Here is a 27,608-nt window from a genome sequence, read left to right on the forward strand (position 1 = left end):
AAAAAAACAATTTTCCATTTGTGTATCCAAAACAACAAAAGTTTTTTAGACGGACCACTATCAAGAATCTGGAATCTCATCAACAACGATGATGATGGATGCGATTCTCGATTGCCAGATGTGATGTGATGTGTACATTATTCTTTTTTTTTATTCATGAAGAAGCAAACACAAACAAACCAAACACACATACCAGTTCTTTTTTTTCATTATCATATTCATGTTTTTTTTTTGTTTTATTTTCACTTTCTTAAACTTTAAACAAACACATGTATCCACGCACACAAATCCATCCACAAAAAAACGGAAATTAATTACCGACATCGATTGGATGCTTGGTGGAGGAAAAAAAGTTTACCACTCAGAAAATTCATCAATTCACCTACCATAAAACAGAAGAAAATGGAGAAACAAAATGAAAAGTTCATAAGTCAACCATACAAATGTCATGGAGCAAAAAAGAAAAGAATTTCGTTTCTGTTCACCATTTTGTTGAAAATGAAATTCAAGAAGAAAAAAATTTTTTTTACCATTTTTTTCCAGTTTTAAAATGAATAATTTATTCCATTTAAACATCATCATCATATGGATTTCGACATGAAAACAACAAAACAAATAACGTTTGCTGTATGACGGTGATTATATTGGCAAAATAAAAAAAAATCACAAAAATAACAACGGATTGTTTGTTTTTTTCCAGTGCAAATACAAAAAACAAAAACAAAAACAAGAAAAAACAAATACGAGTTTTTGCAAACGAATTGTGAAAAAAAAGTTTTTTAGCAAAACAAATGAAAAATTGATCTGATGATGAAAAATCAAAAAAAAAATCTTCTGGAGATTTGGAAAAAAAAATAATTTATGAAACAAAAACAGATGATGATGATGATGATGAGAGTTCATTACAATTTTTTTTTCGTTTCTTCAAATCTTTACTTTATTGATCACACACACACACACACATATATATAGTGATCGTTGCTTGAATTTTTTTTTTTTTTAGTTTTTCTGACTCACAAGACAAAAGCTCAAAATTGTCAAAATGATGAATGAGTGAGATATTGTGTGGGTGTGTGTGTGTGTATGTGTAAGGAATGGTATTTTGGAAATAAATGGAAAAAAATCCAAAAATTTTCAGATGAAAATGTGGATTCTTGTAGTCGAAGCTTTGAATCACATTTAAAATTGAAATGATAAATTTGATTTACCATGGAATTTATTCATGATTCAAATATATATGGTTTTTTTTTCGTTTCATTTCAATGAACAATTTCAACGATGATGTGGTCGAAATTGTTGATCGAATGTTTGATTTTCTCCGGTTAAATAATTTTCCGGAACCGTTCCATTCAATATATGTTGATCAGTTAATTTAACTTGAAAACAGGATTTTCGTTCACTTTCAATTTCGAATAATAACAATGTATTCACATCATCATGTTGAAACCATTGTTTTGGTATATACAATGTTATTTGTGGCCCCATTACTGGCCAATAACGGCCAATATTATGGCCATTTAAAAATGCAACACCTTTACGTGCACAGCTGCGAACATCAAGAAACCAATCATGTGATCCATTCTGTTCAGTCATATTGAATATGCCCAAATAAAATGATGGATATAATTCAAATGTACGATCTGGACAAAGACAATTGTATTCGGATAATTCATTGGATTTATCCAATGTCATATATGATGATTGTATTAATGTTGTGTCTATTGTTGATGACCAATTATAAAATAATGGATATTGTTGCCATTTTTTTAGTATGCGATCACCAAGTGTTACATTGCCAACGATTCCCTATATTGAAAGAAGAATAAAGAAAGAAAAAAATTATTGAATTCTTTAATCCTAGCAGTTTTTTTTTTGTTTCTAGAACTTGGTTATTAGATAGTTTGATTGGACCGATTCATTTTAAGACCTTCAATACAAAGACAAGCAAAATCTCAATATCCCAATAGATTTTTTTTTGGCTAAATCCCTAGACAAGTTTCACTTTCTTTCAAGTTTTTTTTCGACTTCATATATGACAAAGATCATTAATTGCCATCTTTAGTATAAATAAATAGAGAGAAAAAAGTTGATCTCCTATCCACTATGAGAGAGAGAGATGAACAAGAGAAAAATAATGTGCTCAAACAGTGAAGTATAAATTAGTGCTTAAACACTAAAACTAGATAGATATCATCATCATCATCATTGGTTGGTTGATTGGTTTGCATCGTTATTATCTACCAACCAAATAATAAAATGAAGAAAAAAAAGGAAAAGAAAACCGAATGAAATCGGAAAATTTCCAAATAAATTTTTTTTTGTTTCGCCGAAAATTTCTTGATTCAAAATGTACTTTTCCATTGTATCGATGTTGTTTTTCTATTGTAAAAACAGAGCTCATCTCATTCGTTTATGTTTGATAAATTCCAAGATTAATGAATATATCGGTTTTTAGATTGCTATTCGATCTGTTTATTGGTGATATTGATGATGACACAAGCACTAACGAATGAGATAGATAAATTTTGATTAATCTTTTGTTTTGTCTTTAGCTTTAGCTTTATGGTTTTTTCTGTGTTTTTTTGTTGTTGTTGTTGTTCTGACCACACATATTTGTATGTATTATCTATTTTTGTGATCGAAAGACAAATAAAAAAAATATTTTAAAAGCTCTCTTTCGATCTTTCAACAACAACAACAAAACACATCTCTGGCAATCATCATTGGTAGTGGTTAATGGCAGTGGTCATTATTAATTTGTCCTCTATTAATAGCTGGCTATTCTCATCTATTATGACATGTTTTTATCTACCAAATGTGTAGAAAACATGAACATGAAAATGAAAATGAGAAAATTTATCATCGATCAATTATCGAATCACAGAACAAAATTCAAAGATATGAAATTAAGTAAAAAGAAGAAATTCTCATCCATTTATTCGGAACAAATATTGACCACTTTTATCCAGAAATATCGATTCAATATTGAATTCTATGCGTCATTGATTTTGATGAAATTCAATCAATGATCACTTGAATACAAGAGTGACAAAAAATAAAAATCACAGATGTGACACCATCTGGCACCTTTATTATGAACACATTCTTTATACTTTTTTTTGTTTTGTTTTGATGAACATCCAAATATCAAATGGCAAGTGATCCATAGTATTTGAATACACAAAAAATTTTTTTCATTCATTTTTTCCATAATTATATAGTGGATTGTTGTTGTTCCTGAAACACTAATAATCATAATAAATAAAAATGTTATATGTGTGTGGCAATGTGTAGATTTTATTTTCATTTTCATTCAAAAAAAAAAAAAAAAAAAAAAAAACACTGATAATTACCATCACCAAGCATCAATGATGATGATGATGATGACTGAATCTAGAAAAAAAAATACTGTAAGTCATCAAAACATATTATGATTGTTGTTTTGTTTGGTTTTACTGAAACAAGAGAAAAAAAAAATACATAAAACAAGACAACAAAATTTCTCATTCATTACATTACATTAATTAGTCTTTTGATTATTATTATTATTAGTATTATATAAATGACAGCAAAGATAGCGACTATGACAAACAAACAAATGAAACAACGCAATTGTCAACGATTCATTTTGTTTATCGCTGTTGCTGTTTGTTGTTTTTGTTGTTGTTGTTGTTGTTACAGAATCTTGATCAGAAACAACAACACAAAAAAAGAGAACCTATCTCACTAGCTGTCTAACATTATTTTTTTTTCGTATATCTCTGGCATTTTTCATTGTTTCAAATGTTTTTAGATGATATCACTCAGAAAAATAACTTGGTGTTTTTTTTTTTGATTCTTTGATATTCCGGTGGAATCAGGAAAACTTTATCATTATTTTGATTAGTAGACATAAAATTTATCATCTTTTTCCGTTCTCTCTCCCTCTCACTCACTATAGGAATGAATTTTTGTATGTATGTGTAGCTTGTGTGATATACTAACCTTTAGTTCGGGTTGCAATGAACAACATGTATGACCTTGATTTTCGACCAATAATCCAATAATATCACCTTTTTGTAATGAATTCAGTGGTGCTGTAAAAATCATATCCATACGGCTTAATGTTGCACGATATATATCATTGATGAATATCAATGCACGATCATGTAATTGTGTTATATTCAATAATATTGGATCAGATGGATGAAAATCAATCACATGTTGATAATAGATGAAACCATGACGTAAACCTAGCTGTTCAAATGTTAATGGCCATAATGATTCGATAGGTTTTATTGTTGGTCCAGATTCTTCTGATGATTGATTTGTTATCAATTGAAAAATATCGGTTAGAAAATCGACTTGAATATTAATGATTTTTGGTTGTTTTTTGTTTTCGTTGCCACTTGCTATTTGCCATTGGTGATTATATGATTGTTTAGCTTGTTCGATTGTATCGATTGCAAACTTATTGGACATTTGTGAAACATCAGCCAAATCGATCGACTGTCTTGTTGTTGGAATATTGGAAAAATACTAAAATCAATAAAGAAAAAGAAAAAGGATTCACACATTCGTGAACAAATAGAAATATAAAGTGACGAATTGTAACAAAGAAAAATTGGCCTAAATTTCATTCAGTGAAAAAAAAATCTTTAAATCAATCGTATCGATTCTGGCAAATGGCTCCATTTGAATTCAACTGAATTGATTTAATGGCTATTATACAACTAGTTTCTTCTTTTCAAATAAAGCAAAAAAAAAAAAACAAACCTTTTGAATGACTTTTTTAATAGCAAAATATAGTGGACGTAGCTGGCCATATTCACCAATTGGTGCATCATAATCATAGCTAGTAACCATTGGTGCAAATCGTTTTCCCCAATCGCCAATGGCGCCATTCATGAATCCAAATGATGTACCACCATGATACATATAACTGAATGTGTGTGTATGTGAAAATAAATAAAGAAATTTCCAACGATTCGAACATGTAAATGTAAATATAAATTTGCATAATATTGAAATAAATTTTTATCGGTTAAATGTGGTTTAAATGTCATCAACATACTCACATACACACACACAGACATACAAATGCAAAGTGAATTTTGTCGTACATTCGTGTGTGAATGTGAATCACTTATTTGTACTTACAAATTGACTGAAGCATTTGCTGCCAACATTTGATCAAAACTTTTAACAATTTCATCCAATGAATTGGTTGAATGTGGTGATCCCCAACAATCAAACCAACCGGTATAATATTCAGTATTAACTGATGGTCCATTATATGAATAAAGTTTTTGTATTGAAAATGACTGATTTATTTGTGTGCCAGGACCAAAATCAACAGTAGGAAAAACATCATCAATTGTACCACGTGACAGGTAATAATTTGCATCACCATCAACAGTGAACAATAGTAGCTGCGGTCCAACATAGCTTCGAATTAGATCTCGTAACCATATTTTGTATTTATCATCAATGACTGCAAATGAACCATATTCATTTTCAATTTGTGCCATAATTATTGGTCCACCATTTTCATAAAGATATGGCACTATTAATGGTAACATTTTATCATACCATTCAGCAACATAATGAAGATAACTAGGATCTGATGTACGATAACGCATTTTCGAATTTTTCGATGCTAACCAATATGGTAGGCCCATCTATAGAGAAAATTTTTTTTGTTCACACGAAATTCCGTTCATAGAATATACTTACATTATCTCTTTCACTAGCTATAAATGGTCCAAGTCTTAAAATGACCAATAGATCGGCTTGTTGTGCTAGTTGAAAATATCGGCTAAAATTTAGATTTCCACCGAAATCATAAATATTAGGTTCCGGCTGATGAGAACTCCATTCAATATAGCTTTATATGAGGTATAAAAAAAATTAAATAAAAAACCAACAAGAACAGAATTATCTTTGCCAGTTAGTTACGTTTGTATGGCATTCAATCCGCCTTGACGTGCTTTTTGTAGACGATCCAACCAATATTGGTCAGGAATACGGAAATAATGCATAGAACCGGATACATAACGAAATGGTTGGCCATCTTTTATAAATATTCCTTGACTTTCATCCACAGTAAATGTGCGATCATGTTGCTAATGAAACAAAAAAAAAAAAAAAAAAAATAAAAATAAATGAAATGAGAAATCTCAACCAAACAGATCCGGAATCAATGCTCATTAAATTTGATGATGATTCATCAATGACTATTGATTATCTTCTATTCAATAAATTCATTCAACTAATTGAGACTTCAACTAGAGAATACTAATCGTGCCATAATAATAAACCTAGAACTGTATTTTAACGGTAAAAAGATATCTGTGAAACATATACTCATACAAAAAGAAAAAAGAAAAAAAAATTTATGGATACGGGTGCGGTTTTTTATTCGTTTGGTTCGGGATTCAAATTCAAAAACAAGAAAATGAAATTGAGATCCTGTGAGAAAATTAAGATCAACAACCCTAAATAAAATCAAGAATAAACCGGACTAAATAAAACCAAACAGTGAAAAAAAACTTAATCAAATTGATTGAATGCTGCATAGGTATAATGAAGAAAATCAACTCGAATGATATTAAATACACAAACCAAAAACAAAAATCCAATCAACTGTACACACACACACACACCGTGAACAAAATAATCCTATCTTTGCCTAGTTTTTTTTTGTTTTCGTTGGCCAAAATAACGAAACCATTTGGCATCCAACAACGAAAATAGTGCCGACCAATCATCATTGGAAAAGCAAGACAAAAGTCGATTTAGGCCAAAAAAAAATCAAGAAGAAAAAAAATCCAATTTTGGTTCTGTATAATTTAACAACATAATGATAATTATGATAATAAAAAAGGGTTGAGCCTGGAAAAATATCGGCCGAAATAAAGAAAAAGTAAAAAAAAATCAAGAATCAAGAACAAAAATGATAATTGTCATTACCATGAACTAAATTAATATTACACACACACACACACACACATGTGTAGAAAAATGAGACATAAACATGAAAATTTGAGCTTTTCGAAATGAAAGAAATAAGCAAAAAAGCCCGGAAGGTTTTGTATGAGAAAGAGAATCAAGGGGAAAAAAAGAAATCAAAACTTACCATAGAATGGACCAAACCAAAAAGAATGAATATCAAAATAAATTGGAACATTTTTTTTCACGTTGGTTCTTTTTCTTTTTCTTCTTTTTCGTTTTTCAACTTTCAATTTCACTACTACTAATTATAGCAATGAAGAGTTTTCTGTGAGAAAAAAAAACACAGAATGTAGATTTTTGATTTTGAATGCTAAATCCAGCTGCAACTTTTTGTTGTTGTTGTTGATACTGTTTTTTTTCAAGAGAATCAAAAGATTCTTTTTTTTTATTCTTGATAAAACAAAAAAAAACTTTAATTTTTTTTTGAAATTCTTTCACGATGCTAGGTTATAGGTTGTTGGATGATGATAATAATAACTTGAAAAATAATTGGTCCATAAAATGGAAAAAAGCGCTGAAGCGGATATCGAAGATTCAATGAGAGAAAAAAAAAACAAAATAGGAAAAGAAGAACAAAAAAAAACCCGTAGGCTTCGTTGAATGGAATTTGTTTTTGTTGTTGATGGATCGATTTACAGCGATGAACGTTTGGACAATAACATAAGAACAAGAGAATCCAAAATAAATGAGAAAAAAACGGTTGAACGGTAAAGTTGAAAAAAAATTTGCAATTTCTTTTTCGTTCGTTTGTTTCATACAAACAAAATTTATTAGAATCAAAAGATTCGTTCTGAGTTTGTTTTTATATTGTTGTTACAATGAGTGAGTGTATATATTACTCACGAGTGTTGTTGATTATCAACAAAAAAAAAACATGATAACTGCCATATTATCGCAAAAATGAAAATTGAATGATAAAGCCAATTCAAATCATATGATGATGAAACAATGAAGATCAATGGACGAATCGATGATGATCCGGGAAAACACTTGACACAATGGGATAATAATCTTTTATCGATGGAAAAAACTTTTTGATTCAAACAGATAAAGTGTTTTTTTTTACAATTATTATGATGATTGATCAATAATTAAAAAAATCAATAACAAAATTTTCGGATCATTGTATTGGCAAAAAATCTTAGTTTTTTTTATGGCCAGTATCCAATAATAATACACTATTTCTTCGTTAATCAATCATCATTAAAACCTGCGGAAAAAGAGAAAAGACAAAAATTCGGTAAACAAAAAAAATACAAATTCATAATTGATGCTTTGGCGTTTTTAACGAATCTAATCAATCAATATTTGGAATCTCAGATCAATAATCAGAAACAAAAAATAATAACGAACAAAGCAAATATATAATTACAGTTTCATCAGTTTTTTTGATTATTACTGCGCCATCTAGCGCCGGAATCGTTGACATTATATCGAACAAAAAAAAAATGGAATCCGATTCATTGCCGTAACAACCAATTGATTGATTCTGACACATTGATCGAATCGATGATCAGTGATGATCATTTTGATTTGATTGAAAAAAAAGAAAGACACGAATTTTTGTTTTTTTTTTCATTGGGAAAATAATAATCATCTTTTATTGATTTGTGTTTTTTTTTCTTTTCATACAACAACTATTAGATAGAATTTGATTATTTCAAGAAAAGTCAGAAAAAATGAAGAAAAAAGAAAACAATAAAATTTTTATATCAATCAATACATCATCAATACACGAGTAATGTTCAAGTGTGTTCAAGATTTGGGAAAAGAATGCAGCAGCAGCAGCAGCAAAGAGAAAACAACGCAAATAAAAATTGTTTCATTTGATCGATCAATGAAACTGATTGATTGATTTTTAGTGATGAATTTTAGCTGTTTGTGGACTTTTTTTAGCCACCACGGGCAATTTTTCGCCTACCAAAAATGGATTCTCTTGTTTAAACTGTATGTGGGAAAAATGAATTTTGAATGAAACAAAAAAATGAAATTTTCGATTGATTGATTTTTTTCTTGACTTACCGATTTATTATTGTTTTTTATTTCATCAATCGAACGTTTTACAATTGATTTTTTACTTCGTTTTTGAAAATATTTTTTTGCCACAACTTTATGATCTTTTGCCGTTGTGTCCATTGTATCCATGATTTTATCAATAGTAGAATCCAATTCAATACCTTCGTTCTGAATTGAACGGGCCAATGTTTCCAATTCATTTTCATCAGTATTACCGGGACAATTGAACATATGTTCCGAGTCGCACATACATTCTTGTGACGCTTGATATTCTTTACTATAATCGGCTGAATTGTCAAAATCTTCCAAACATCCGTCTTCAGCTAAATGAATTGAAAACAAAAATTTTTCATATTCGTTTTCATATCAAATCAATACAAACCTGTATATCCTACTGGGCAAGGATTTGGTGGATTACAATAGGCTGGCAATACTGAATCTGATTTGATCACCTGTACATTCTGTATACTACCATCTGGTTTCAAATGTTGTGATCCTTCACCAGCACCACCTTGTACATATTGATGTCCATATAATGATGAATGTTCAAGAAATTCTTTTCTTGGTACCGGTTCTCTTGGCAAAAGAATGTCATCACGTGTTTGCAAATGATAACGGTTCAATAGCTCATTGGATTGTTGTTGTTGCTCACTAAGATCTTTACGAATTCGATAATTCTAGAATAATTAGAATTGTTGGAAAAAAATTTGAAAAATTTCATTTTTTTCTCTCTTTCTCGATGACACTTACATTGAAATCAGAAGATTGATACAATGGATACGAATCTTTTGCCTGAAAATCGACTGGATTGACAATCACATATGGTTGTTGCGGATGTATTTGTTGTTGTTGTTGATCCTCATCAATACGTCCGTAAAAATTGTTCAACAATGAATTTGGTATTCGATATTCCAAATCATTGATACCGAAATATTGGCCACATAGAATATTATTATTCTGGCCAAAGAATGTAATTAATAACAATAAACTAACAGCTAGACAATTCTTCATCTTTTTTTCCAATCAATATTAATCGAACAAAAACAATAATAATAAAAAAATTTCTAAATTAAATATTGAAAACAAAATTCAACCAATTCACTACTATAAACTGCAACAATGAATGAGAGCTCAATTCAAGAAGATTCAATATCATCATCAAACATTTACGTCATCATCAAAATGGCCACTTGGATTCATCAGAAAATGATGATTCGACGCTCATTTCGGTACATATAGCCATAGCGTTCCATTTGGGACATGAAGATGATGAAGAAGACTGGCGTCTGCGTGAATCAATAGATAAGGTTTGTTTGTCCACTATATAGAAAAAGCTTTAGTGTGTTGCTAACGAAATAAAATTTGAATGAATACATGAAAAATGAAAATTTAGTTGTTGCCTTGAAAAAGGAACCGAAAATCATTTCCGTGGAATGTGTTAATGTTTTTAATTGATTTGTTATTGATTTTTTTTATTAGATTTTTTTTAAAATTTTTTTCGTATAAATTTTAAATTTTAGTAAACAAATTTGTTTCGATAATTTTTTTCTTTCTTTTGAATAAAAAAAACAAAAAAAACGATGGATGAATTGATGAGACGTGGTTACGAATCATTCGTTCGTATCGATGAAGGTGGCCAGGCAAAAGTTTATAAATCAGTAAAACAAGGTAAATTGTATGCAATAAAAGTGGTACATGTTGAAGATCCAAACAATCCACGACTGGATGATGATCTGAAACGGGAATTGCAAATTATTCGTAATGTAAAACATCCAAATTGTGTACGATTAGAAGAATTGCTTCGTAGTAAAGGTAAAATTTATATTATAATGGATTTCATGTCCAACGGTACAATTGGTGGTTGGGTGAAAACACATGGTCCAGTTTGTGAATGGAAAGCACGTGCTTGGTTCTGTCCAGTGGCCAGAGCGATCAAATATTTGCATGAACACAAAATTGCACATAGGTAAATGAATTACAGCAACATTTTTTTGCGGATGATTTTTTTCAACATCAATTTTTAGAGATTTAAAATTAGACAATATCCTACTTGATCCTTACTGGAATCCAATGGTTTCGGATTTTGGTTTCAGCCGTTTCGTTAAAATATCTGATACTGGTCAGGTGGTGAAAAGTGACACATATTGTGGTACGACATCATATAATCCACCCGAAGTATTGAAACAAATTCCATATGATCCATTTTCGGGCGATATCTGGTGTCTTGGTGTCATGTTATTCATCATGATCAATAAAATCTATCCATTTGATCGTCATGATCGACAAAAAATGTATGAATGTCAAATGACACGTCAATATAAATTACAGGATCAGATTGAGGAAAAATCATCGAATGAAATTAAAGAATTGATTCGAATAATGCTCGAACCAGATCCAGAAAAACGGCCATCAATACGTGAAATTTGTGAACATCATTGGTTTCCGATTGCATTGCGTGAAAATGAAATTCTTGCCTCACGTTCATCGATAAGCCTTAAAAGTGTTCGTCGTGGTGAATGATAATGATGATGATGATGTGTGTGTGGTGCGTGTGATTTTATGATTATTTTTACTGTTGCTGCTGCTGAAGGAGTTGATTATATTTATGCATAAATGTTTGGACATTATCTTCGCATAATGAATTAAACCATTTTCCTTTATGTTTGAAATGTGAACCAACAATTGCGGCTGCTATGTTTTTATTTTTGAAAAAACCGGATAAATTTTCTACAGTTAAACCGGAACCAATCAACAATGGCACATGATTATCGATTAATGATTGATTAATTTGATCGAAATCAGTTAGTGTTGGTGGATCACCAGTTTCACGACCAGTAATGATTAGACCATCTGTGAGAAAAAATCTTGCTGCTCTGGCTGTTTCAGTTAAATCTAAATCATCAGTAATTGAATGTGAACAATGTTTCTTTTTGATATCGGTCAACACAAGGATATGTTCGGCATCGATTTGACGACGATATCTCAGCAATGGACCAGCACAAGCTGTTGTCATAAGACCTTCATCTGCAACATGACTAAATACGAATCCTTCAACCCTGATGAATTGAAATTGACTAGCGATGGCAACGGCCAATGCTTCATGGTTTAATCCGGCTAGAATTTGTACACCACATGGAATTCGTTCAGGTACAACACGACGAACTTCGGAACATACTCGAGTCATAGTCGCAGTTATTTCTGGACCAGCATCATCATGTTTTATGTATGGACGATCAAACATATTTTCAACAAGTATACCATGTAAACCTTGACGAACAAATATCAAAGCATCATTGCAAGCATGATCCACAAGTTGTTGAATGTCAAATTGTTTATTACAAGCTGGAGTGCCTGGTAATGGTCGAACATGAATCATTCCAATAATGGACATAATATCACGGCCAAAATGATTGAAGAATTTTGTTGACATTATTTAAACCTGAATAGAGAAAACAAAAATTGTTAATCAAATTGAAAAAAATGAAAAAAAAATTTGATTGTGCAAATAAATTTCAAGATTCATTCATAAATGACGTAAATGAAAAAAAGTTTTTCAGAATTTTTCAAAGCGATCCAGAGATAGTTTATGTAAAACTCATTCAATTTTTATATGTGTATATATGAAAGAAAAATGTTCAGAAATATAGCTTATATATATGAGTTCTGCATATACGTGCAAAGTAATGAGGAGAGAGTGAGGTAGACAGAAACAACAAAAAAAAAAAAAAATAAAAACACTGGTCTGTTGTTGTGAAAGTTTGAAGCATGATGTTTCATCGTAATCGTAATTGCCAACAAAAATGATAATTTTCCATATTTCATTTTACCATAAAAAACCTGTGAATTAATTGAATCAAATTTTTCTCGAAGATTTGAGAACATTTACTGTTCTCAAATCATTCATTCTTTTTAATTAAGAATTTTTTCTCTTCTTAATAAAATAACAGAAAAAACCAGGAAATAGAAAAATGCCACGAAATCCACGTTCATCATCATCATCATCAACATCATCATCATCAAATCACAATTCACAACAACATAATCTACCTACTACGAGAAATTCACGTAATAACATTGTCTATAATCATCATCATCATCATCATCATCCACAACATACAAATTCATTATCATCATCATCATATGCGACCATGCCAAATACTCGTTCATCGAGATCTATTTCGAATAATAGCCGTACATGTAAAATTACTACAGGATCAATTATGAATCCACAATTACGAAATCATAATGGTGTCGGTACAGGTCCATCAATCATCTTCTTGTGCGGCCACCAACAACACCGCCTCATCATCAACGTATCATCATTCTTTACCAGTATCTGGACAACAATATCAAAATCAAGAATTTTTTGGCTTACAACATCGTATGTCTGGTCATTTTGAAAACAATAGCAACACAACTAATCCATCATCATCATCGATTTCATTGAATTCATATCAACAACAGCAACAATCAAATTGTGCAAAAGTTTATTCAATGCCTTTATTGGATGATATTACTGGTGCTGTTGGTGGTGGTGATAATACTAATACTAATAATAATAATTCCATAATGACATTGCCATCAATAGCATTCGATAAATACATTATTCAACCTAGTTTTGTAAAATTTATAAAGCTTAATTCATATGAAGAACTTCGAACCTTAATAAAACCTCAATATATAAGTAAGTTGTAAAATTCATCATAAATTCTTGTAACACATGAATATTGTCCATTATTAGATAAATTAGGCGAATCACATCGATATTCGTTTCGTTCAACATTGGTATCAACATTACCATTAGGTGATCAATTTAAAGTATTTCTTCGTTTCTGTAAATACTCTACCAGTACTTGTGAACAAATGGATTGTTTGCCAAAATCATTTAATTTAACAATCAATGATTGCACTTTTACGGTATGTTTTCATTTTATTTTGAAAAAAAATAATATGTGCAAATTTTTTAAACAATTTTTTCTCCATCTCTAGATAAAAAATAAATATACATTTGCACCATATGATATAACGCAAAGGATAGCAGCGGAAAAAAATGAAATTTTCATCAGAGCCACTATTTCTGATCAGAATGATTTTTCTGACAATTATTATTATGGTGTTTTCCTGATGAGAAAAATCGATCATAAAAATTTACTCAAATTATTAAAAGATAAAGGTCCATATGATACGAAATTATCGATTGATTTAGGTTTGTATACAATCATGTTTTGTTTGTTTGAATCATAACGATTTTAATTTTCACTTTAATTATGGAATTTAGTTAAAAAGAAATTGCATAGCGATGATGACGATGTTATTTGCGATAATGTTATGAAAGTTTCACTTTTATGTCCGGTATGAATATTTTGTTTTTTTGATTGAATTTTATCAAATATTTGTTTTCAATTTCACAGCTTACCTCATTACGATTGAAGATACCATCACGTTCTAAACATTGTGATCATGTCCATTGTTTTGATGGCGAAGCTTTCATTTCGATTAATGATATTACACCTAGATGGAAATGTCCTATATGTAAGATTTATATTAAATTTGATGATTTAATTATCGATGGGTATGTTTGTGATGAATTTAATTTTATCTATCGCCTATCATTTTTCTAAACATCAATCTGTTGATTTTTTACAGACTAGTCTCTCGTATACTACAGAATTTGCCACAGGAATCAAATGAAGCTCAAATTTTTCCTGATGGTACATTTGAATGCTTAAAAAATGGTGTTCAAATCAACAGTAAAGGTAGATGGTTATAAATGTTTTTGCAACACTGATTCATTATTATTATTTTTTTCTCTAGAATCACAAAAAGATTCATCTTCTTCAAATCTTAAACGAAATGGTTCAGATTCTTCATTATGTTCAAATAATCATGAAGATAAAAAACCTAAATTGGATTCAAAGTCAACAACAACGGACAGTACAAATAAAAAGCCTGCAATTGAATGGATCACTATTGATAGTTCAGATGATGATAATGATGATGGTGTTGATAGTGAAAAGAATAACAATTCGGATAATAATTCTGATGCAAGTAGCAGTGCTACGATTATTTCACAAACTGATTGTAAGTTTTTTTTTGTTTTTAAAGTTGAAAATTTTTTTTTTCATTTTAAAAATTATTTTTCTAGATTCAAACTATCCACGTGTTGATTCCATTTCATCGAATGATAATGAATTTAAAATGGATGATGCTGGTGACGATTCAGATGATGATTGTATGATTGTTTTTGAAAAGATTAACAATACAGCTAATAACAATAACAATAAAGCTCATAATCGTAAATCAAGATTTTCCAATCATTCATCATCATCTGGAGGTGGCAATAATAGTAGCAGCAGTAGTAATCAGACCAACAATACAAAATCTCATGGTGGAAATTCTACGACGACAACAACAACAACAGCTGATGGGCTTGATAAAATGACAAATCCAAATTATAATAGCGGTCAACATCATCATCAAGCTACTTTGACGAATCATTCAAATTCACAACAAAATGCTAACAGTAATAGCTACGATAGTAATAGTATTGCTAATCATCAATATTCACCACAACAACAGAATCAAGAAACAAGATTAGAAAATCCTTTGTATCCGACACCTACAACAGCTTCTTCAAACTATGATACAAATTCCAATTCAAATCCAAATGTCGATGCTGCTTCTTCATCATTATCATCATCATCATCATCATTGGGAAATTCAACAACAAATTATTATCGATGTAAAGCATCATTACAATATGCTCAATTTAAGCAACAACAAAGATCATACAATAATGGAATTCAAAATCAACATGGTCATCATATGAATGGCGGTAACATGCAACAACAACAAAGAACTAATCAACCAAAACTTGGAATGCCAGCAGTTGATTTATGTATTCGTGCTCCTATGCATCATCCAAATGCAATTGTTAATCATCACCATGTTCCAAATTCATTATCAACAACACAGCAGCAGAAATCACCAATTATTAATCATAATGATGGAACGAATAATTGTTATTTAAATTTTCAAAATACAAATGGTGGAAACCATTCGAATTATGCCCCCCAAAGCCTTAATCCACGAATCAAGAATTTTATAGCAGCTCAACAGCAGCAGCAGCAATTTCAATGTTCACAATCAGTATCTACTAACAACAATGCACCATTGTTGAGTCATTATTTGACACAAACATCGAGCACAGTAACCACCAATAGTAATAGTTCAACAGCAACTACAACTAATGGCCATCATCATTACAATAATAACGGCGCTGGTCACCATCATCATAATCCATTCATAGAACATCATCATCATCATCATCATTCTAATTTTGATGATACAAATGGCAATACTATCTCTGGTAATCCATTTATTAATATACATCATCCGTCGCCGTTGTCGCCATCATCTTCGGCGGCTGCAAATTTTTCCACTAATAGCAATTTGACGTACGTAAAATAATGTTTCAAACAAAAAAAAAATGGGAAAAAAACAATAAAGATTTTGTGTTATTTTTGTTGTTCTTAACTTTTACTAAACAAAAAAAAATGGATTTTTTATTTATTAATGTATATCACCCCTTTTTTTAAAAAAAAATTTTGTATTTACACAATAATTCGCTTTAAAATTCCAATTAAATCCAAACCAATACTATCGATAGTTATAATCGAAATAATCGACTGTTTGTGTTTTGTTTCTTCCTTTCCTCCTTTTTTTTATTTTGAAATTTTATTCAAATTTTTCAGATCATCATTTATTGGTTCGAACAGCAACAGCAGCAGCAACAACAACAACGCTAATATTTGCCCAATAATCAAACCCGATCCTGGAGCATTTACAACAGCTTCTGACCTATTCAGCCCAAACGATATGAATTTAACCGCCGATCCATATTGGTTATTCGCTGATGTAAATAATCCATTAAGTTTAGCTCTTGGCAATGATCTGGTATGTTGTTTGTTTGCCAATTACGTACGTGGAATCGAATTAAACTTTTTCCATTATGACAGAATCCTTTTCTTCGTTCAACATCGGCATCATCGTCATCATCATCAACAATGACTATAAAAGAACCACCAACACCAACAAATCTTTCATCTGTTTCATCATCATCATCTGCGATCATCAACAATTCATCCATGATCAATGTTCAATCATCAAAATATTCATTATTACAACCTCGATGATATATTAATTAAGGATTTTATTATTTATACCATTTGTTCTATTTGAAATTAATTAACGAAATGTGAATCGACAAAAATAAAAATTTGTTGTGTTTTTAATATTTTTTTGTTGTTGTTGTTGTTGTAAATTTGTAAGAGAGACTACTAATTCTACAGAAAAAAAACAATGTGCGTCTAGTCTATGAAGATTATTTTGTTTAGTAACTTGACTACTAAGTGATTGTAATCGATTTTAACAATGAAGATGATGTCGAATATTTTTGTGTATTTTCACAAACAGAAATCCTAGGTGATTTAAGTGAATCTTGCACATCACTTCGACTTCGACGACGACGACGATGATGACGATGACGATTATTTTTTTCTGGACTTAGACTACGAACATCATCATCACTTTTTAATGATAATCGTGATCTTTCATCTGGATTATTAAATACACCGCTAGCATCCATTTGTTGCATTGCATTATCAACGGCCATTTGTACTTGTTTTTCAAATTCAATAGTTTCCGATGATCGATAACGTTGTCGTGCGATTAAATAGGCCATGAAACCAACATAAATGATTAAAAATATTGAAGCAATATTTGTCAATAATCTTGGTGATGATGGATTGCCTGTTGTACTATGTTCCAAATCAGATGGTATACCATTGAAAATATCTTCAAATTGATTCAGACCCAACAGACATGTGATCGATGCCATAACTAAACAACCAAGACCAATCATACGAACATAGAATATTGATTTACTGATTCGATTCAGAAATTTTTGTCGTTCATTTTCTTTTTTTGGTTCATGTCTACTATAAAGATAGATATTACCAGCCAAATATGTAAGAAATAAAATAATCGTCATTAAACCAAACCAAGAATGCATTGATTGCATATGTGACTTTTCCTTTTTAGCGTGCCAATAAATCGTGATAAAAGTTCCAGTTAATTGCAATACTAACGTTCCAATTAATAATGGTAATCGACATATATTGGTTAATTGTCTGGATGTAACCATTACTAATGCTAAAGAATCAACAAGTAAAAGTTTAGTTAATTAATAATGAGAAAAAAAAGAAGGATGAATATTCTACTTACAATTGGCTAGAAATAAAATTAGACCGATAAACATAAATAGTGGATGATAATTCAATGAATGTTCGAGGATTTCGTATGGGAAGCCACCAAAATGTTGAATGATCAATGAACAAAATAGTACCAGAAGAATGGAAGCTAATATTTGCGAAAGAATATAAATGATACAATTATGAATCAAAGATTCTTTCTCAATGGCAATGTTATCGGATAATTTTGATCCAGTTGATGTGACAATTTTTGCTTTAACTTTTTCCACTACTGGTTCACCGGAAATATTTTTATGCACTTCTCTTATGACTGTAACACGATCATTATGACTAGTTGATGATCTAGCAGTGGTGCTATCATCATCGTTGGTTGTAAATGTTTGTGCTGCTGTTGGATCAGATTTCATTGTTTCAGTAATTGATGATTTTTCCAATAATAATGGAGATGTTGTTGGTGATAATTTTGATGGTTGTCGTACGATTATTAATTCTTCTTTTTCCACACTCATAATAGGAGGAGGAAGTGCAGGTTTCGGGCCAGATTGTTGCTCTTTCACCACCATCATCATCGGTGGTGCTGCTGCAGTAGTTTTGTCATTATTCAAATTTAAATTTTGTTTCTTCAATGACGATCGTCTACTATTTGTTCGTTTAATAGAAACACTTTTCAATGATTCATTCATGTTTTTCATCGAATGTGTAAGACGTTTGATACTTTTAGATTTTGATTTTAAACTTGGTTTAGAACGTGGTTTATTAGTACTACTACTTTTGGGCCGTTGCTGTATAGCAGTAGTAGTGGGTACTACTGTGTTATTATTAATTTTTATTGTTGAATTTTTTAAACTTTTTTTAGATGCTGATGATGTTTTCAATAATCTTCTTTCTCCTGATGATTGTCGTTTTGGTTTCAGTGATGAACTGAGTGATTTTCGTTTAGATTTTGATGAAACACGACGAATAATTGAACTTTTTTCACCACCACCACTTTTACTAGAAATTGATGGTGATGGTGGTGGTGGTGGTGGTGGTCGAAGTGGAGATTTTTTCGTCAAAACAACTGGAGCTGCTTTGATTATGGCCAGCGGAGGAGGTGGTGGTGGTTTACGTTCAAATTTTATCATTTCTTGTTCTGGAAAAGTTTGTTTTGATTTTACTTGAATGGTTTTATTATTGTTGATGGTATTTTCTGGTTTCAATGTTATTGATAAAGTTTCCGCTATCGACTTGGATTCTGTTTCATCACTTGTTTTTTCAAATGAAATAGAATTTGATCGTGGAATACCAAATCCAAGTTTTGATGATAACAATGGTTCCAATTGCTTTGTTGTTGTTATTGTTGTCGTTCGTGGTAATGATTTATATTTTATTTTAAACTTTGTTGCTACTTTTGCAACAGGTTGTTGTTGTTGTTGTTGTGTTGTTGAAGTTTTTATCTCACAAGTATCGCTGGTTAAACTTCGTATAGTCGTCGGTTCATCAAACGTTTCAGACATTTTCGATGCTGATGATGATGATGATGATGATAATGGTGTTATTATTGGAATTTTTATTATCGATTCCTTTTTATGTATCGACGACGATAGTTCGTGTTCAACATCCATTTCTAATGTTTTCCTCATATTGTTTGGATTCATATTATTCGAAGAATTCTTTTTATTCTTATTTTTCGATATTTTTCTTATCAATAATTGATAAAACGATGTCAAATATCGATTAAATAAATTGGATAAAATTTGTAGAGCAATTACGGCGAATCAAATACAAATAAATTGACATAGGAATAAAACTTTATGACCAATTTACAAACAAGTAATTCGATATTTATCGATTGAAATTTTTCCATTCTTTACATCCGAATTCGCGAATTTTTTTCCAATTGATAATCGAATTATTTTTAATCTCGAAACATTAAAAAAATGCTTTGTCGAGAATGAATTCATTTCATCATTTTTCTTTGTTTGAGTTTCAACACCATCAAACAAACAAACAAACAAAAAACAATAAGTTTCAACAGCTGTTTTTTGATCTGTGATAAACCCGGACAAATGTCACCGCCAAATTCTCCTCCATCATCATCACCACCACCACCATCACCATCATCACCAGCACAGGAGGATGATAATGAGGCTATTGTCACCGTAACGGATACTACAACTGAACCGCCAATCAAATCATCATTGGATCTAAATAGTTCTCGAAAAAGAAAAAGAAAAAAATCAGCCTCACCATCACGACGGCAAATGATACGTTCAACACCAATTGAAAAAATTAAAATTCGTGCCAAAATCAACCAAGAAAATAATAATCATGTTGATGCCACCGATGGATTGAATTGTCTTTTATATTTTCTTGCACAATTTTTTGCATTGATCATCCTAAGTTTATTGGCTTGTTGGCTGATTGAATATTTTGGTGGATTTAGTTTGATTCCAAATGATAATGATGGTGATGGTTATAATTATGTCGATAGAATTATCAATTTTCATCCGTTGATTATGACATTTAGTATGATTTTTACATTGGCCAATTGTAAGTTGTAAAATTGTGATTGCTCAAATTTTCATAAATTCTAATTCAGTTTATTATTATATATTCTAGCCATATTATTTATAAATTCATCAAAAAAACTCACCAATGCACGGCTATTTCTGATTGTAATGACATTTTTAATCGGTTTTATTGGATCAGGCATTACAATCTATTGGCATTTTAAAATGAACTATCCCCATCTACAATCAATGCATTCATGGTTTGGCATATTAACATGGTTGATGATTTGTTTCTATATTTCATATATAATTTATGTTTATGATAATAATCAAGATCTAAATGAACGTCAACGTACGGATATGGTATTTGCGGTTCGTTTATTTGGCATTGCTACGTTAATTATTGCCGGAACTACTTGTTTATTGGGTTTGAATCAACTATTATCAATGACAAATATAGTGACAAAAAATTCTACTACATTGGAATCATCCGAAATAGAATCATTAATGATGATAAATAATTCATCATCGATTGAATTGAATGCTGCTACTAAACTACGTTCACAAGCAAATCTTTTAGCCAATAGTATTGCAATGTTTATGATTCTTTACATTCTAATAATGATGTATATTATCGTACGGTTACGATATAAACCACGTGGCAATGTACGACGACAACGAATGGAAAGACAAATACGACAAACTATTGAACGTGCTATGCTTACAATTGATCCAGAAGATGAAACTAGATCCAATAATAATTCACCGCCATTATTTTCACCACCAACATGAGATGATAGAAATAAAAACTTTATTAAGTAATACAATCAATAGAGAATGAAAAAGTTATCACAATGGAAATCATTATTATTCTTCTTCAGAACTTGAACTTGATGATGATCCACGATGACCGCCCCAACCTTTATGTGACCAGGATCCTTTATGTTTGTGCTTGAATGCTTTTCCTAATAATGTAGCTCCTAATGCTGCAGCACCTGCTCCTGCTGCTATTCCAGCAATAGGAATTGCACTTGATTTCTTATGTTTATGTTTATGATGTCCATGATGACCACCACCACCACCACTTAGAATATTTCCTGCTACACCCGAAGCAATTCCTGGTACCATTGAATGATGATGTTTTCCAAATATTTTTTTTCCGATAGCATTGGCAGCTATACCTCCAGCTACACCTGTTAAAGCACCACCTAACATATTGCCTATTCCACCACTTTTGCTCGGGGATTTTTGATCATGCGAGGGGGTTGGTGGTGGTGGATATGTGCCACTACCAGTAGGATAAGGTTGATTGGGATAATAGGGAGCTTGAGGATTTCCTGGCATCGGAGGTTGAGGTGCATAAGCAGGCCCAGGACCGTATTGATCTGGTTGTAGTGGTGGATAAGGTGTTGTGCTCGTTGAATATGGAATATGATGATCTTGTGCAGGATAAGGAGGAAGTCCACCAATGTTAGAATTAAATCCCGGATTAGAAATATACGGTGGTGGAGCGCCCAATTCTGAAGGTATGTTTGGATATAGACCAGGACCGGAAGGACCAGATTGACTGTACCAGATTGAAAATGAATCGATTCGTGCATCACCGGTCAACGAGACGTGAGTGATACGTTCGAATGGTATACGATGTCTGTATTCAGTAAAATGCTGTCCATTTATAGCTATTCGATATTCAGATGGTTCAACCATTATCATTATTTCGAATGGCGCACCAGGTGCGGTGGGAAAACCGCCAAAACTTTCTTCTGGACCCCATTGACCTGCGATTAAAGAATTTCGAATAACACGTGGTGGTGGATTAAAAGCCAAACTTAAATACAAAGCTACATCATCACTGAAATTTGTCGAAGGGCCACATTGCAAAGATATAGCCATACTGAGAAATAGAAAACAATTGTTATTACAGTAAATTGAGACAAAAAAACAAATTTATTATTTACTAATCTGATCCAGGTTGAGAATAACCTTTGGCTCTTATGATTGCACCAGGTTGAAGTTGAGCACTGGTCGGACCACAATAAGGCACGTTCTATATCGATAGAAATGATTATCTTCATTTAAATGAATCAAGTTTTTTTCGACTTACCGGATAATCAAGATGCATTTTAATCAAAACAAACAAAAATTGGTAAATTTCATAAAAGATAGAATCTCTGTAGATAGATAGATGAATGAATGATAGATGATTTTATTTGTGAAAAATTTCAAGGTAACCGGGAAAATTTGGCAAATAATTGCATCAGGAAGAATTTCAATTTCAAACAAATGATAATGTTGTAAACAAACGATGACATGATGAGATGGATATAGAGATTTTTTTGTTGTTGTTGTTGTTGTTTGTGAGTTGCTCACATCTGCTCTTTCAATCGACGATTGATGACGCCCTAACAAAAATTTTTTCAAGGAAATTCTACAAGTTTTTTTTATTTCGTTTCTCTTTTTCATGACAAATGACAATTGGAAACAAACAAACAAAACAATTACATAATTCAAAAAAAAAAAATGAAAGTGAAATAGAGAAAGATTCAAACAAAATAAATTTGGATCAAAATTTTCCAGATCGACATTGATCTAATTCAACAAAAAGTGTATATGATGTGATGATCCATTTATTCACCTGTAAATGTCCTAGTGATCCAAATTGAGAGCCGAATTTTTATTGAATTTGACTTTGACCTGTTTTGAGATATATAAAGAACGAAATTTATTTTTTTTCGCAAAAGTATTTCGTTGACCGAGATGAGAAAGTGGAAAAAAAATAGAAAACTCAAATTCAAATTTAGATTTGAACAAAGAGATTTTTCTTCATTATTATTTATATTATATTCTAAGAAAAGAGAGTGGTCAAAACACATTATTATAAATGGAAATTCATCATCATCATCATCATCGTCAGAAAAATGATCTGATTTAATGTTTGGTTGTCCTAAAATTTTCCACTGTTGACACAGAAAACAATCTACAATGGCCTAGATTATAACTTTCTCCAACCGAGATATATGTAGATAGATAGAGATAAATAAAGTTTTTCCATCATTATTTTAGGTAATCGCTTTGTCTCTCCATTGGAAGAATTTACTGATCATTCAAAGAGAAAAAAATTATGAAAAGAAAAGGGTCAATTACACATAACCAATTTCATGACATTTTATTGTGGTAAATTATTTCCTCGAAGTGTGGCGTTTGTTTTTTCTTTTCAATAATCACGTCATGTTAAATGCCGATGATAACAACGAACAGAGCCGTCGCAAAGTGTCGCTTGGGTACGTACTACTCATGTTACTAGATTATTTTTAGTGTGGCAACAAGATAAACAACAAGCGAAATGCTCATCTTATTATTATTACCGGTTTTTGGTTTATTTATCTGGTGGTGGTACCATTTAGATTGTGATCTTGAAACATATATTGCCCTGAAATTTGGACGATCAATCGGTATTTTTGAATTTATTTTTCTTTTCTTCTGATTTTATCGACATTTTATTTTGTCTGTTTGTTTGTTTGCCAGATACATTACAAGGTAAAACTATATGGATAACTGGTGCTTCATCAGGAATCGGTGAAGGTCTAGCCTATGTTCTAGCCTCGGTTGGTTGTAAATTGGTATTATCAGCAACGAATGAATCAAAACTTCAAGATGTTGCCAAACGTTGTGTTTGTAAGTGGTAGATTAGATTTAGTATTGTTTCCTTTCTTCATTAATTTGATTTTCATTTTCAGCAATTGGAAAATATGATTCCAAAAATGTATTGGTGTTGCCATTCAACATTACGGATTCGGAATGTCACCAGAAGATGCTTGATAAAGTTTTACAACATTTTAATAAGGTAAAATTATTCTTGATGATGATGGGACAATCAATTGTCATTTTTTTTATCTGGTTGAAAATCACCTATAGTTGGACATTCTGATCAATAATGCTGGACGTAGTCAGAGAGCATCGTTCATTCAAATTGAACCTGAAGTTGATAAACAATTGTTCGATATCAATGTTTTTGGCCTGGTCAATTTGACTAGAGTTGTGCTACGTTATTTTTTTGAACAAAATATTGATGGTCAATTTGGTGTGACAAGCAGTACGGCTGGTCTTCTTGGTGTACCGTTTTCAGCTTCCTATACAGGTTCGAAACATGCTTTACATGGATATTTTGAATGTCTTCGAACTGAACTTGGTCGTCGAACAATCTCGATTACAATGTTTTGTGTTGGTCCAGTGTTTTCGAATCTATTGGAAAAAGCATTCACTGGTGAAACTGGAAAAGTTGTCGGCGGTAAACAACCAGTCCAAAGTAGCCGAAAATTATCAAGTGAACGTTGTGGATATCTGATGGCTGTAGCATTGGCCAATCGAATCGATCAATCATGGATCTCGTTACAGCCGGTACTTACTATTCATTATTTGGCCGTTTATTTTCCACAAATTTTTCGTAAAGTTTTTCCATTCTTTTTCAATGAAAAAAGAAGTCAAGAATTTCGTGATGGTTAAATTGTTGATTTATTGATATAAATCGTGGAAAATAAATTTTTTTTTATTTGATGATAATAACATCTCAAGATTATTTGAATCAAAATTTATTATTATAAACATTCATAAACATCGTTTTTGCTTTCATTATTCAATTTGTTTACTGCAAAATAAATGACAAGATGTTATTTTTAATTGTTTTTCTATTGGTTTTTGTCTATTTTTTATGGCAATTTTCTCAACTTGATCATGATCTTGAAATTTTGTGGGCATTGAAATTCGGAAAATCAATTAGTTAGTTGAATTTAATGTTAATGTTAAATTTCAATTTATTGTTGTTGTTGTTATTGTTATTTAGGTACATTTAAAGGAAAGGTGATCTGGATAACCGGAGCATCATCCGGTATTGGTGAACATTTAGCATATGTTCTAGCTACTACTGGTGCTAAATTAATTCTGTCTGGTAGAAATGAATCAAAATTGAAAGAAGTGGCCGCACAATGTGTTTGTGAGTATTGTTGATGAATTGATAAAGTTAACGAATAATCTCTTTTAGCCATCGGTAATTATGACGAAACCAACGTAATGGTCTTGTCATTTGATATTATCGATCGTCAATGTCATCAGAAAATGTTTGACAAAGTTTTACACCATTTCAATCGAGTAAGTGTTTGATTGTTGGTAAATGATAAAACTGAACGCTTTGGCTTTTGTTCAAGTTGGATATTTTAGTCAATAATGCTGGACGTGCACAACGTGCTTGGTTTGCAGAAATTGATTCCGAAATCGATCATCAATTATTCGAAGTGAATGTATTTGGTTTAATCAATTTAACAAGAATTGTTCTGAAATATTTTCTTGAACATAATCCTAATGGTCAATTTGGTGTAACTAGTAGTACTGCTGGTATTATTGGTTCACCATTTGTATCATCATATGCGGCATCTAAACATGCTCTGCATGTAAGTTTCATTCATTGATTTGTTTGATATTTTAATCCTTTCATCACCATTTTTCAAGGGATATTTTGAAAGTTTACGCAATGAATTAGGTCGTAAAGGTATTGGAATAACATTGTTTTGTGTTGGACCAACATTTTCCAATATTCTTTATAATGCATTTACGGGTAAACCCGGTGAAATCGCTCGGCAAATTCAACCACGTACAAGTAATCGTATGACCACCGATCGTTGTGCCTATTTGATGGCCTGTGCATTAGCAAATAAAATAGATCAAGCCTGGATCGCTAGACATCCAATTTTGCTGACACATTATGTATCACAATATATGCCCCAATTGTTTAGAAAAATTGCACCTAAATATTTTTCTGAAAGAATGATTAGACAATTACGAGATTTGAATTGAAAAAAAAATTAAAACATTTTATTATTATTCCAAATGCATTCGAATTGGTTTTAAATATGATACAGATGCTATTTGATCATCATGGCCATCATCGACAACGTGATATTCATCGATGATGATTTTTTTATTTTTAAACATTGGACATCCAATGGTCATTGATTCATATTCACCACCTTCACCACAAACATTAAGTTGATATTTCTGATTTAATTGAACCAATTTTTCATATAAATTATGATCAATTTTTCGTCCTAAATATTGACATGGATTCAAACCTAAAGCGGCAGTTTTTATCAAAATAGCTTCAATACCAGAATCGATCATTTCCCGTAGTAATTCAGTTTGATCACGTCCCCAAAGTGGTGATAAAAGTTGAATGTCTAATCTTGAACAAACATTTTCAGCTCTTAATCGCTGATAATTGGAATGAATTGCACCACATGAAACGGCATCAAATTCAATATCATGACGAATATCGGATAGTAATTCATAAAGATCTTCAACTTCGTCACCAGCAACGGGTGAATTATATTCCATTGCTTGATTTACGGGTTTACCACGAATCACTCGTTGATACAGTGGAACATTCAAAGCTTTTGCTTGCAGCTCTAAAACATCCTGACCAACAGTCTGATACATATATGAATCGATTTCTTTGCCTGATTCCGATGGTTTTAAATTGGCAATGGCAACCAATTCATTGTCTTCATTGGATGCAATTAAATGCATTGCATAACAGGAATCTTTTCCACCACTTAATAATGCAACAAATTTCATTATTTTAAACGATATGGAAAAAAAAATTTCAAAAATTATTTTAAAAATTAAACACGTGCTAATTTTGTACTGTTGTTTATGAATGGAAACAAAAATTACAGCTGTTATTGCCATGAAACGCATGCGTTGAAAAAAAATTAAGCATAGCATGAATTGGGTGAGAGCAGCATCGATCGATCTATCAGCGGATGATGATTATCTTGTTTTTTCT

At 31.2% G+C, this 27,608-nt stretch overlaps 11 protein-coding genes across 13 annotated transcripts; 5 read left to right on the forward strand and 6 right to left on the reverse strand.

Annotated features, from left to right (window-relative positions):
- Positions 1-1,178: 1,178 nt before the first annotated feature.
- LOC124490127 (beta-galactosidase) lies at positions 1,179-7,771 on the reverse strand. The gene is made up of 8 exons (XM_075734451.1): positions 7,321-7,771; positions 7,118-7,258; positions 5,938-6,104; positions 5,716-5,866; positions 5,140-5,660; positions 4,756-4,921; positions 3,985-4,518; positions 1,179-1,806 (listed from the first exon to the last, which is right to left on the reverse strand). Exons 2-8 carry the CDS (start codon positions 7,166-7,168, stop codon positions 1,273-1,275), a joined length of 2,124 nt encoding a protein of 707 aa, XP_075590566.1. The 5' UTR covers positions 7,169-7,258; positions 7,321-7,771; the 3' UTR covers positions 1,179-1,272.
- Positions 7,772-8,553: 782 nt separating this feature from the next.
- 7B2 (Secretogranin_V domain-containing protein 7B2) lies at positions 8,554-10,164 on the reverse strand. The gene is made up of 4 exons (XM_047064510.2): positions 9,760-10,164; positions 9,392-9,686; positions 9,016-9,332; positions 8,554-8,938 (listed from the first exon to the last, which is right to left on the reverse strand). Exons 1-4 carry the CDS (start codon positions 10,018-10,020, stop codon positions 8,852-8,854), a joined length of 960 nt encoding a protein of 319 aa, XP_046920466.2. The 5' UTR covers positions 10,021-10,164; the 3' UTR covers positions 8,554-8,851.
- Positions 10,165-10,449: 285 nt separating this feature from the next.
- Positions 10,450-12,439, reverse strand: LOC124491139 (uncharacterized protein F13E9.13, mitochondrial). The gene has a single exon (XM_047053756.2). The coding sequence runs from the start codon at positions 12,437-12,439 to the stop codon at positions 11,579-11,581; it is 861 nt and encodes a 286-aa protein (XP_046909712.2). The 3' UTR covers positions 10,450-11,578.
- On the forward strand, positions 10,590-11,529 carry LOC124491138 (testis-specific serine/threonine-protein kinase 3). Its single transcript, XM_047053755.2, has 2 exons — positions 10,590-10,975; positions 11,034-11,529. The coding sequence occupies exons 1-2, from the start codon at positions 10,590-10,592 to the stop codon at positions 11,527-11,529; spliced, it is 882 nt and encodes a 293-aa protein (XP_046909711.1).
- Positions 12,440-12,692: 253 nt separating the features above from the next.
- Su(var)2-10 (E3 SUMO-protein ligase Su(var)2-10) lies at positions 12,693-17,303 on the forward strand. Of its 2 annotated transcripts, XM_075734452.1 has the most exons (11): positions 12,740-12,793; positions 12,957-13,693; positions 13,751-13,926; positions 13,999-14,215; positions 14,288-14,361; positions 14,421-14,581; positions 14,656-14,765; positions 14,824-15,090; positions 15,155-16,466; positions 16,764-16,965; positions 17,028-17,303. In XM_075734452.1, the coding sequence occupies exons 2-11, from the start codon at positions 13,255-13,257 to the stop codon at positions 17,202-17,204; spliced, it is 3,135 nt and encodes a 1,044-aa protein (XP_075590567.1). In that variant the 5' UTR covers positions 12,740-12,793; positions 12,957-13,254; the 3' UTR covers positions 17,205-17,303. The 2 variants fall into 2 exon arrangements, with proteins under 2 accessions (XP_046909564.2, XP_075590567.1); XM_047053608.2 differs by having other exon boundaries at positions 12,693-13,693.
- LOC124490909 (uncharacterized) lies at positions 17,276-20,042 on the reverse strand. Of its 2 annotated transcripts, none has more exons than XM_075734453.1 (2): positions 18,319-20,042; positions 17,276-18,222 (listed from the first exon to the last, which is right to left on the reverse strand). In XM_075734453.1, exons 1-2 carry the CDS (start codon positions 19,916-19,918, stop codon positions 17,417-17,419), a joined length of 2,406 nt encoding a protein of 801 aa, XP_075590568.1. In that variant the 5' UTR covers positions 19,919-20,042; the 3' UTR covers positions 17,276-17,416. The 2 variants fall into 2 exon arrangements, with proteins under 2 accessions (XP_075590568.1, XP_046909445.2); XM_047053489.2 differs by having other exon boundaries at positions 18,295-20,042.
- A 138-nt stretch (positions 20,043-20,180) lies between these two features.
- On the forward strand, positions 20,181-21,628 carry LOC124490910 (uncharacterized). Its single transcript, XM_047053490.2, has 2 exons — positions 20,181-20,813; positions 20,883-21,628. Exons 1-2 carry the CDS (start codon positions 20,330-20,332, stop codon positions 21,563-21,565), a joined length of 1,167 nt encoding a protein of 388 aa, XP_046909446.1. The 5' UTR covers positions 20,181-20,329; the 3' UTR covers positions 21,566-21,628.
- On the reverse strand, positions 21,569-23,962 carry LOC124490911 (uncharacterized). The gene is made up of 4 exons (XM_047053491.2): positions 23,918-23,962; positions 22,878-23,467; positions 22,732-22,820; positions 21,569-22,667 (listed from the first exon to the last, which is right to left on the reverse strand). The coding sequence occupies exons 2-4, from the start codon at positions 22,893-22,895 to the stop codon at positions 21,641-21,643; spliced, it is 1,134 nt and encodes a 377-aa protein (XP_046909447.2). The 5' UTR covers positions 22,896-23,467; positions 23,918-23,962; the 3' UTR covers positions 21,569-21,640.
- Positions 23,963-24,027: 65 nt separating this feature from the next.
- LOC124490913 (dehydrogenase/reductase SDR family member 7) lies at positions 24,028-25,450 on the forward strand. Its single transcript, XM_047053494.2, has 4 exons — positions 24,028-24,225; positions 24,299-24,448; positions 24,511-24,617; positions 24,689-25,450. The coding sequence occupies exons 1-4, from the start codon at positions 24,117-24,119 to the stop codon at positions 25,274-25,276; spliced, it is 954 nt and encodes a 317-aa protein (XP_046909450.1). The 5' UTR covers positions 24,028-24,116; the 3' UTR covers positions 25,277-25,450.
- Positions 25,420-26,651, forward strand: LOC124490912 (dehydrogenase/reductase SDR family member 7). Its single transcript, XM_047053493.2, has 5 exons — positions 25,420-25,549; positions 25,614-25,763; positions 25,812-25,918; positions 25,975-26,217; positions 26,276-26,651. The coding sequence occupies exons 1-5, from the start codon at positions 25,438-25,440 to the stop codon at positions 26,618-26,620; spliced, it is 957 nt and encodes a 318-aa protein (XP_046909449.2). The 5' UTR covers positions 25,420-25,437; the 3' UTR covers positions 26,621-26,651.
- LOC124490914 (diphthine--ammonia ligase) lies at positions 26,611-27,521 on the reverse strand. The gene has a single exon (XM_047053495.2). The coding sequence runs from the start codon at positions 27,518-27,520 to the stop codon at positions 26,645-26,647; it is 876 nt and encodes a 291-aa protein (XP_046909451.2). The 5' UTR covers position 27,521; the 3' UTR covers positions 26,611-26,644.
- Between the last annotated feature and the right edge of the window lie 87 nt (positions 27,522-27,608).

This window comes from Dermatophagoides farinae, chromosome 10 (assembly GCF_024713945.1).
Source record: "Dermatophagoides farinae isolate YC_2012a chromosome 10, ASM2471394v1, whole genome shotgun sequence".
Lineage (NCBI taxonomy): Eukaryota > Metazoa > Arthropoda > Arachnida > Sarcoptiformes > Pyroglyphidae > Dermatophagoides > Dermatophagoides farinae.

Coding starts and splice junctions, on each gene's coding strand:
- LOC124490909 (XM_047053489.2), bottom strand. CDS start 19,918: ATGAATCCAAACAATATGAGGAAAACATTAGAAATGGATGTTGAACAC. Junction 18,223..18,294: donor AATTTTATTTCTAGCCAATT/GTAAGTAGAATA, acceptor TTGATTCTTTAG/CATTAGTAATGGTTACATCC.
- LOC124491138 (XM_047053755.2), top strand. CDS start 10,590: ATGGATGAATTGATGAGACGTGGTTACGAATCATTCGTTCGTATCGAT. Junction 10,976..11,033: donor GAACACAAAATTGCACATAG/GTAAATGAATTA, acceptor ATCAATTTTTAG/AGATTTAAAATTAGACAATA.
- LOC124490127 (XM_075734451.1), bottom strand. CDS start 7,168: ATGTTCCAATTTATTTTGATATTCATTCTTTTTGGTTTGGTCCATTCT. Junction 5,867..5,937: donor GGATTGAATGCCATACAAAC/GTAACTAACTGG, acceptor CCTCATATAAAG/CTATATTGAATGGAGTTCTC. Junction 4,519..4,755: donor TTAAAAAAGTCATTCAAAAG/GTTTGTTTTTTT, acceptor TATTGATTTTAG/TATTTTTCCAATATTCCAAC.
- LOC124491139 (XM_047053756.2), bottom strand. CDS start 12,439: ATGTCAACAAAATTCTTCAATCATTTTGGCCGTGATATTATGTCCATT.
- LOC124490910 (XM_047053490.2), top strand. CDS start 20,330: ATGTCACCGCCAAATTCTCCTCCATCATCATCACCACCACCACCATCA. Junction 20,814..20,882: donor GATTTTTACATTGGCCAATT/GTAAGTTGTAAA, acceptor TATATATTCTAG/CCATATTATTTATAAATTCA.
- LOC124490914 (XM_047053495.2), bottom strand. CDS start 27,520: ATGCGTTTCATGGCAATAACAGCTGTAATTTTTGTTTCCATTCATAAA.
- LOC124490913 (XM_047053494.2), top strand. CDS start 24,117: ATGCTCATCTTATTATTATTACCGGTTTTTGGTTTATTTATCTGGTGG. Junction 24,449..24,510: donor TGTTGCCAAACGTTGTGTTT/GTAAGTGGTAGA, acceptor TTTCATTTTCAG/CAATTGGAAAATATGATTCC. Junction 24,618..24,688: donor TTTTACAACATTTTAATAAG/GTAAAATTATTC, acceptor AATCACCTATAG/TTGGACATTCTGATCAATAA.
- LOC124490911 (XM_047053491.2), bottom strand. Junction 22,668..22,731: donor TCTCAACCTGGATCAGATTA/GTAAATAATAAA, acceptor TCTATTTCTCAG/TATGGCTATATCTTTGCAAT.
- LOC124490912 (XM_047053493.2), top strand. CDS start 25,438: ATGTTATTTTTAATTGTTTTTCTATTGGTTTTTGTCTATTTTTTATGG. Junction 25,764..25,811: donor AGTGGCCGCACAATGTGTTT/GTGAGTATTGTT, acceptor AATCTCTTTTAG/CCATCGGTAATTATGACGAA. Junction 25,919..25,974: donor TTTTACACCATTTCAATCGA/GTAAGTGTTTGA, acceptor CTTTTGTTCAAG/TTGGATATTTTAGTCAATAA.
- 7B2 (XM_047064510.2), bottom strand. CDS start 10,020: ATGAAGAATTGTCTAGCTGTTAGTTTATTGTTATTAATTACATTCTTT. Junction 9,333..9,391: donor TTGCCCAGTAGGATATACAG/GTTTGTATTGAT, acceptor CAATTCATTTAG/CTGAAGACGGATGTTTGGAA. Junction 8,939..9,015: donor TAAAAAACAATAATAAATCG/GTAAGTCAAGAA, acceptor TCCCACATACAG/TTTAAACAAGAGAATCCATT.